The sequence below is a fragment of the Acomys minous genome (genome assembly GCF_964271855.1).
Source record: "Acomys minous genome assembly, chromosome: 4".
NCBI classification, from domain to species: Eukaryota; Metazoa; Chordata; class Mammalia; order Rodentia; family Muridae; genus Acomys; species Acomys minous.
The window spans coordinates 42,256,580-42,265,811 of NC_140486.1; the positions used below are offsets into that span (position 1 = coordinate 42,256,580).

Genomic DNA, 9,232 nt, shown 5'->3' on the forward strand with positions numbered 1-9,232 from the left:
TAAGACTATGTAGAGCCAGGCATGGTGGCCCATGCCTTTAATCGCATCACTCTGGAGGCAGAGGCAGAGGCAAGCAGATCTCTGTAAGTTCTAGGACATCCTGGTCTATAAAGCAAGGCCAGGACAGCCAGGGATACACAAAGAAACCCTGTCTTGAAAAACAAAAACAAGCAAACAAAAAAGACCATGTTATAAGTGTACTGAGCAGACTTGAGTCTGGAATCCTAGGAAGCATCGAATTTTTGGGACTGTCAGAAAATAAGGGCCATTTAAAGAAATTGAAAATTAATAATCAAATAGAAGTAAAGTAAATAGGAACGAAAATATAAAATAAATAGGGCACAGACCTTTAAGTAGTGCAGAAGTCTTTTAAGTAACATTTACCTTAAAATGTGATGAAATATGTTATATTGAGCCATATATGTAAGATACACTTATTTCTTATTGCAGAACTATATAATATATAGTGGTGATCAGATAATGTATCGGTGGTGATCAGTGTTGACTGACTTTGGACAATAAAAATAATAATTAGAAGTTATACATATTACCTCTGGTAGAAGTTTTTAAAAATTAAATGTACTTTTACATTTTCAAATATGTGTACTGTATTTAAATCATCTTCCCTTCTCCCTCCAACCCTTCCCCAACCTCGCTCCCTCTGAAATTCATAATCTTTTCCCTCAAGTAGAACTTTAAGAGTCATACCATAGTTTCACCAGCTTGTCTTTACTTGCCACCCTCATGGTCTAAAATGCTGAAGAAAGACAAGACAATGTATGGTAGACTTAGTCACAGACTATGAGTCAAATGCTACGTGCACACAACACGGGGATTTGAGGCTGCTTACTCTTACAGCTGAAAATCTAATCTATTATTACATATTTGGCTAAGATGAGAAAACGAGAAAAAAATTTCAGAAAGAGCAACTACATGTAGTCCTGACTTCATGATTTTTCTACTTTATGGTGTTATGAAAACATTCTGAAGAAATGCATTTCAAGTTTTAAACTTTTATTTTTGGAGCGGTCAATATTAATGATAATATTATCTCCGATCACCCTGGACGATGGTGTCAAAACTTAGCTTTCAGATAGCCACCAGTCGCAAAGGTATCCATTAGCATTCTGCAGTCTCCTGTGAGGCTGAGCTACAATGTTCAGCAGGCAGGAAATATTTAGGTTCTTTGTTATTACAGTGGATTTATTGTGATATAAACACATACTGAGTCCAGAAATAATTGCTTTTTTTTTTTTTTTTAGTTTTTTGAAGATTTATTTATTATGTATACAGTGCTCTGCCTGCATGTACACCTGCATGCCAGAAGAGGGCATTAGATCACAGCATAGATGGTTGCAAGCTACCAGGTAGTTTCTGGGAGTTGAATTTGGGGCCTCTCAAAGAGCAGTCAGTGCTCTTAATTTCTAAGCCATCTTTCCAGCTCTATAATCTGCATTTTTTTTCTGAGACAGGGTTTTTCTGTGTAGCCTTGGCTGTCCTGGACTCACTTTGTAGACCAGGCTGGCTTTGAACTCACAGTGATCTGCCTGCCTCTGCTTCTGCCTCTGGAGTGCTGGGATTAAAGGCATGTGCCACTACCCCCATCCATAATCTGCATTTTAAGTAGGAAAAAAAAAAGTTGCCAAGAAGCTGCAGGAAATCAAGATAATTTACTATTATTGTATTAGTCAACATCCAACCAGGAACTAAAAGTCCTCTTACATGCTTAAACTGTACAAAATATAGCGCATGAAGCTGATTCAGATGTTAGAATTAACTGAACTGGTAATAGAAGAGCTTCAGGTGACATCACTACTAGGAAGACAACCTACAAACTGAAAAAGGAAAAGTCATAATCAGTCTTGCTTGAGAAAGGAAATATACATGCATTCAGATAATCAGAGCCCAGACTGGAATCTCCTGGTAAAATCTGGGTCCACTGCAGTCCTAGCCAGTAGGATCTAGAATCATGTACACGGGGCTCTCACGTCCAGAGACTTCCCCCAAAGAAAAGCAAGGGGAACCACTCCAACATTAGGTTCTCCTTTCTCCAACTGGCTACTGCCTGGACCTCCTAAGGTTCTCTAACCTGTGAAACAGAAACTCAATCTGGCAGTCAACATGCTATTTGTGCTCTTTTTCAATAGAGACCAGAGTAAAGAAATGTGTCTGACAGCAAATGGTTCCAAGACTGTAACAGGTCCATGTATGCAGAAAATAGTAACGGACACTCTTGGTTTTCCATGAAGATCTGTTAATAGGAAAGGGTTCATTGATATGTTTTATGTGGTTGGGACTGGAGCATACGCATAAAAATGATACTTTCAAAATTGGAAATATGAGCCAAGGCGAGAAGCATGAAATCTATTCTGTATGTGCTCATAAGATAAGCAAAAGTTATGTCTTGGAAAGATTAATGCAATATTGTTGAAGATCCCAGATTTGACAAAAGATATAGATAAGTGCTTTGCCTAAAAATATGTATTAAAGGCTTGACTTTAGAGAAAGCATATTAAAACTATTGAATGGCTCCAATGTAACTACAAACTTAATATAAATTGCTATCTTAGGGTTGAAATGACATTAGCATTGTCTTTGTCTTATTGAACATCATTTATTTTTTTTTTCATTATTTTAAATGTGATTTTTAACAGAGTAAGAAGATGGGGAATCTGGAATTGTCAGTAGATAAAGAATAGTAGGGGATGGATTTATTTGACTGACAGATAAGAGAAAGGAATGAATATATCCTGCTTCATATTTTAGACTGTTTGTCCAATAACAGAGTCTCTAGAGTCTGTGACCCAAGAGGGAGGCTGTCCAGTTATAGTCTAAAGTGAACACACGCTGAGTTACGGATCTTTTTAGTGCTTTATTTGTTCTTTTCTAGACACACTAGACTTCAGGACAGTCAGTCTGCAAATGGTAGAAGGAGAATCTGCCAGGCAGGGTGGGCATATCCATCTCTTTCCACTCGCACCTCAACTCCATTTATGCAGACTTTACACCAGGTGTGATAAGGCCTCCTAGAAAACAGAAGCACAAAGATAAACATAAGCCTTTCTTACCTGTAATTAGCATATTTCAAAAATATTTACTTTCATTCTATTTGACAACCTTTTGGTGACACTGAAGCAAAGGCTCAGAGTGTCTTATCAAGGATCCCAAAGCTGTGCAATTAGGTAAAGTCACAGCTTAAACTGTTCAAAGTTCTCTCTACACATGCAGATATTTCAATTTTGGAGTCTACTGGAATATACACATATCATGAGTATAACTCAAAAAAAAAAAAGAAAGAACACGCTTATAAGTGATGGGGGAGCATTCAGGTAGCAAAGCCTTCTCCCATGGCAATAAGGCATCCCCTCTCCAAGCTGTGATTACCAGAAGCTTCTTGACAGACTCTGAAGCCTCTGGCCCCAGCTCATCCACACACTTCTTCAGCCCTGCCACCAGATGTTCTACAGAAATGCCCAGGGTTTTCAGAAGCATCTTCAAAGGATCAAATAAGGGAAGAAGGTTGTCCAACGGTAAAGGTAACATATCGGCAACGGGAGCCTTGATGAGGAAGGCAGTGACTGTAGAGGAAAAGAGAACAGACGGTAAAACATGGTGCACCCATCCCTGTCTAAGACCCATCCCCTTCCTCTCTGCCCATCAACATCTCCAACCTATATGCACTCATTTAGATTTCCCATACATCTTTATGCCTTTGGGACATTGCATGTGGCAGTCCATCTCCCTAGAATGTTCTCTTTCCAAATAACTATAGTCATGTTTTCCTTCTGTCGTCTGTTTTTTTTTTAAATGTTACCCATTAGAGAAGCCTGTAGCCACCACTATATTTAAACAGCATCATCTGTTACTCTTTTCTCATATTTTTTCTATTGCATTTTCTACCATATTTGATAGCACATATGATATTGTGTATGTGTTAATTTACTAGCCTCATCCTCTCATTGGAATAGAGGTCCCATGAGAGTAAGGAGTCTTTGTTGTTGTATGTGATGCACAGAACTGACTGTGACATATACTAAAAAAAAAAAAAACTTATTCAGTAGATACTAATGGATAATTTAATAAGAAGGCACTTTGCATATAGGTTGTCCACAGTCACAGCCCTTAAGCCAAAGGAGAGGGTCCATAAAGTTTTCCCATTCAGGGCCAAGCATGAATGAACTAGATCCTGGTGCATGAAATCAATTCAGTTCAGTGTTATGTCTTAATTGGCACCAGTTAGAATCGGAACATTCCTGGACCTAAGAAGAGGAAAAACACTTAGACACAGGAACAATAAATCATTGTGATGTTAAAATGAACGTGTACACACACACACACACACACACACACACACACACACTTTATGCAAACCATCTCTCTAGACAGTGATGGCAAAGTGCACAATTCCAGTGGGTGTGGACAGTAGGCAGATGATAGGGCAGTGCTGAATAGAAAAAAGTTCAGTGAAGTGAGATTTTTGAAAGCCTCCAATGCCATACCCATAATTACAAAACTTTTTCCTGAAGACAGTAGGGAGTAATCAAGGTTTTTGCATGGAGAAACTACACTTTATATATTTGATTTAAGGATTGCTGGTCTCTAGCAATAGGAAGGGGCGTGGGTCATGAGGGAGAGGAACAAATCAGAGGAGACATGTGGAGGCTGAGAAAAAGGTACTTATAGAAGTAGAGGTAGAAAGAAGAGAGGAAGCTATGCATGGCTAGTTCAAGGTATGTGAATGTATGCATAGATCACAGTAAAGCCTATTGTTTTGTACACTGGACAAGTTAATAATTACAATTTAAGATATTTTTCATATTCCAGCTAAAAATAAAAATAACTTTGCATAAAAGAAACAGAATAGGCCAGGCAGTGGTGGCCCACTCCTTTAATCCCAGCACTAGGGACACAGAGGCAGGCAGATCACTGTGAGTTCAAGGCCAGCCTGGTCTACAAAGTGAGTCCAGGACAGTCAAAGCTAACACAGAGAGACCCTGTCTCAGAAAAAAAGATAAACAGAATAGAAAATGTATGTGATATATATTTTGAAAAACTTGTGCAGATATATAAGTACATGTGTGCATACAAGCACTCACAAAGAAATCTCGATCTTACCAGCTAAGACCTTCCATGGTTCATTTTTTTTCTTTGAAAAAAAAAACCTGTTTCCTGATTCAAAGTAGAAATGTGAGCTTGACCCACACCCTGCCTTTGTCTTCTATCACCAATTTTCCCTTTGAAACTTTCTCGTAGTAGACTGGTCACTATTTTGATCCGTGCTCCTTTCTGCTTCCACTTTGCATGGAAAACATGTCTGTGCACACTAAGGGACAATGAAATATTCCAAACTTGCCAATTTTCTCAACAAAGAAAGTCCAATAAAAACAGCAATTTCAGGTCAGGATTCTAAGTGCAGATAACAGTTGGTATCTCATGGCTATTCTTCATACTGGGAGTTTCTATATCTTTCCAGGGAACATGCTCCAAACCCTTTACTTTGGTGAGCAATGGCTACTATCAAGGATTTTTTTTCAAGGACCCAAACATCTCATGCTGAAAGGTACAGTGACTCCCTAAAAAAGGAGAGGCCCAGCCTTCCAAGAGGTCAGCTCCTGTACCTTATCTGAAGATGAAGTACTTCACCCCCCTCCCCGAGTACAACCACATAACTCTGCCTGTACACCTCACTGGAGGGAGCAGTGCAGTAATTTCTGTAGAACTCTCATCTGATGCCCAACTATAAGTACCATTGCAATGGCATTTATAGCTGACAAATGTAACTACTTCAGTAGAATCAACCTGGCAACCTCACCACTTTACTGTGCACTTTGGAGTAGTACTCATGTTGGGTTAGATCATGACTGATAGAGGATCTCCATTGTCTTCCAACAGATAGCATCTTTTTCTATGACTCTGAAACTCCTTTGAACCACACTCTAGTGCTCATATGCCAAAATTAGTTGTGTTGTTATGATAGAAACAGAGAAGTAGAGAACTATCGATCCTCCAGAGAGTGACTTACCAGAACAGCCACAAATACCGATGGTCACCAGCAGAAGGATGGGTACCAGCTTCATGGCTGGTGCCTTGATGTTTTCTTGGACTTTGGAATGGAGTCAGAAAGCCCAACAGGTTCACAGAGTCAATAGTGCTGCTTGCTCTCACAGGGATGGCTGCTTTTCCTCACATATACTAATATATGCACTAAAGACCTGAATTTCAACCACTGCCTTTGGACTCACCCCAGCAAAAAAGAGAATGAAGGGCATGCTTGCTAACTAAACACACTGGAGGGTTTTCTACTTTTCATCACATCCTCATGAGAAACAATGCCACTCACATAAGTAGTCTCAAGTAGTTCTTTCCCATGCCCTTGCGTAAAAATGATGACAGATGGGGGCAGGCAGGGGGCGGGGGCGTTCTTCTCCTGGAAGAACACTAAAGAAGTAAAGGCTTTATGTCAGGACTTAGAGGAATATCTTTCTCCAGTTTGTGTGTTTTTATTTAAAGTTTACAGAATTGCATTACCTGATGAACTTTGGAGATTTAGCTTAATGACACTGTGTCTTAATGTGTCTCTTGAATTTACCCACTGATCGATATTCACATATTGACTATGAAAAGGTCACCAGATCCCTGTTATCCTTCCTAATGTCCTCCAGTAATCCAGGAAGAATTGAGGGTGTGTTTATCTATTACCATCTATGTCTATGTCTGTGTCGTCCCTAGCATGATCTGTATCAATCTACACTCTGAGAAGTAATTCATTTTTAAGGCTGCCCTCCGGGACCCAGGGCTCAGTCATAGGAGACCAGAATGACAACATTTATAAGCAACATTTATTGTGGTTCATTGGAGGCACTGAGTGAGCATTGAACGTAAAGTGAAATACAAGAAAACTTTTAATCTAAGAAACAGGAGACAGTCCATGTGGTTCCCGAAATGAGCTCAGAAGCCATTGGTCATATTTTATTATGTATTCCCAATACCAGAAAATGTTAAGAAGACAAAGTATGTTATCACTCCCTTAACATGGAAGGTCAAACTTGCCCTCTTTCTGAAAGTAAGGTAATGTCACGAAGACTTAATACATTGTGCAAATAGATATGTGTGTGTGTATAAAAATAAAAATTAATACATAGGTCATATGTTATTAATTTCTATACCTTGCTAAATTCTATCCCTCTACTGTCATTAATTTCAGCTACTTGATAAACTAAATGAAAAGACTACAGAGTACTGCTAAGTCAATGCTACTTTCTCTGCTATATACTGTTTCTGTTTCTCAGTCATATTAACAACTATATTGGTACATGATATGTCTACACTAGCCCTGTAAACCTGCCTCCCATAAACTTTATTACATTGTTTCTTTTGTCACACTCACCCTCCACTGTCTTTATTGGAGCTGCCATGGAGTACTTTGATTTAAAAATCTTTGTCTTACCCTTTCCTCCCTTGATGTCTCTCTGTGTCTCTCTGTGTCTCTGTCTCTCTGTGTGTCTATCTCTGTCTGTGTCTCTCTGTCTCTGTCTCAGTCTCTGTGTCTGTCTGTCTGTCTCTCTCTCTGTCTGTCTCTCTCTCTGTCTGTCTCTGTCTCTGTCTCTGTCTCTGTCTCTCTCTCTGTCTCTCTCTCTCTCTCTCTCTCTCTCTCTCTCTCTCTCTCTGTCACTGTACTTTCTCCTCCCCTCTAGCTCATGAATGAGAGCTCTGTCAGTGAAGACACTTACTCTGTTTCCCCTCTGCTCATCACTGCGACCATGTTCTAGCTGACTAAGAACAGCTCAGTAGGCTCAGAGCCTACTGAAATTGTTCAAATTAGTCAGTCTTTAATTCACTCACTCTACCTTGCTTATCATTTCCTCCCTTGGAAACATCAATAAGAACTCTTGGCCACATTTTACCTACCCATCTCTCAGGCACTCACCACATCTATTTACACTGACAATCATCTCTTTATCTGTTGACAAGAATAATTATAAAATAGAAGCCTTTTGTTTTTTAATTTGTTCTTTGAGATTTCTCAATTCCTTTCCTGTGTGTTTGTTCTGACACCATACAGGCTCATATTAAAGTCTTCTTTCTAAGGTTTAGTTGTGAGGATCTTGAGAGATTATTTCCTCATTTTGATCCTAATATAAACCCAGCAAAGTTTGTTTATGTGAGGAGTCTCAGTGCCAGGTCTCATGTGTGATAGTTTTATTTTTATAATAAACCATGTGTCTTCCTTGCTTTTTTGTTGTTTGTTTGTTTGTAGTTTTGTTTTTCAAAACAGGGTTTTTCTATGTGGCCTTGGCTGTCCTGGACTCACCTCCTTGAACTCAGAGATCCACCTGCCTCTGTCTCCCTTGAGTGCTGGGATTAGAGGTGTAAACTACCACACCTGCCTTCATTGCATTTTTTTCAACAATGTGAGTTGGGAGTACTGAGCTAATTGTTAAGATCACTTAATCAAAGACAGAATTCACATTATTATCTCAATATATACAAAAAAGCTTTTGACAAATTCCAGCAGTCCTTCTTGGTAAAAGCCCTGAAGGAAATAGGAACAGAAGAAAACTGTCCCAGCACAGTAAAAATCTACAGCCTATAAATCTACAGGCCACATTACACTGAGGGGGAGAACTCACTGCATTTCCATTACAATCAAGAAGGGGACAAGGCTTTCCACTTGCTCTGCTCTTATTCAACATGGTCTTAGAAGTCTCAGAGAAATAAGACAAGAGAACTAGAAGCCATACAAAGGGGAAAGGAAGAAGGCTAGCTACCCTTATTTGCAAATGATGGAATCCTGTACCTATGAGACCTATCAAGAGTCTACCAGAATGTTCTACTAATAAACACTTTCAATGAAATAATAGAATACAAATTCAACATAGAAGTATCTGTAGCTTTTCTATGCACCAATAACAAACATGTCAGTAAAGATCACAAAATCAATTACATTCACAATGGTTCCAAACAGTCTTAACTACCTAAGAATAAGGCTAACCAAGGAAGAAATGATTTCTCCAATGAAAATGATAAAACAATAAAAACAAATAGAAGACACTAGACTTCCTACACCCATAAATTAGACGAACTGGGGCAATGCCGTACACCAGAGGCTTGTATTTTTGCATTCTAAAACATAACGTAGCAAATTCTAACAGTGACTGCTGCCTTTGCTGTCAGGCTCCCCTCTGTCGGGTTTTGTATATGGGAACCGCATTCCCTCCGGATAGGTGTCAAA

The 9,232-nt window shown here is 39.1% G+C and overlaps 1 protein-coding gene across 1 annotated transcript; it reads right to left on the reverse strand.

Moving 5' to 3' along the window:
- Nucleotides 1-2,859: 2,859 nt before the first annotated feature.
- Nucleotides 2,860-6,216, reverse strand: SCGB3A2 (secretoglobin family 3A member 2). Its single transcript, XM_084779244.1, has 3 exons — nucleotides 6,023-6,216; nucleotides 3,385-3,578; nucleotides 2,860-3,026 (listed from the first exon to the last, which is right to left on the reverse strand). The coding sequence occupies exons 1-3, from the start codon at nucleotides 6,075-6,077 to the stop codon at nucleotides 3,003-3,005; spliced, it is 273 nt and encodes a 90-aa protein (XP_084635370.1). The 5' UTR covers nucleotides 6,078-6,216; the 3' UTR covers nucleotides 2,860-3,002.
- Between the last annotated feature and the right edge of the window lie 3,016 nt (nucleotides 6,217-9,232).

Coding starts and splice junctions, on each gene's coding strand:
- SCGB3A2 (XM_084779244.1), bottom strand. CDS start 6,077: ATGAAGCTGGTACCCATCCTTCTGCTGGTGACCATCGGTATTTGTGGC. Junction 3,579..6,022: donor CGGTATTTGTGGCTGTTCTG/GTAAGTCACTCT, acceptor TTTCCTCTACAG/TCACTGCCTTCCTCATCAAG. Junction 3,027..3,384: donor AGTCTGTCAAGAAGCTTCTG/GTAATCACAGCT, acceptor TCTGTTTTCTAG/GAGGCCTTATCACACCTGGT.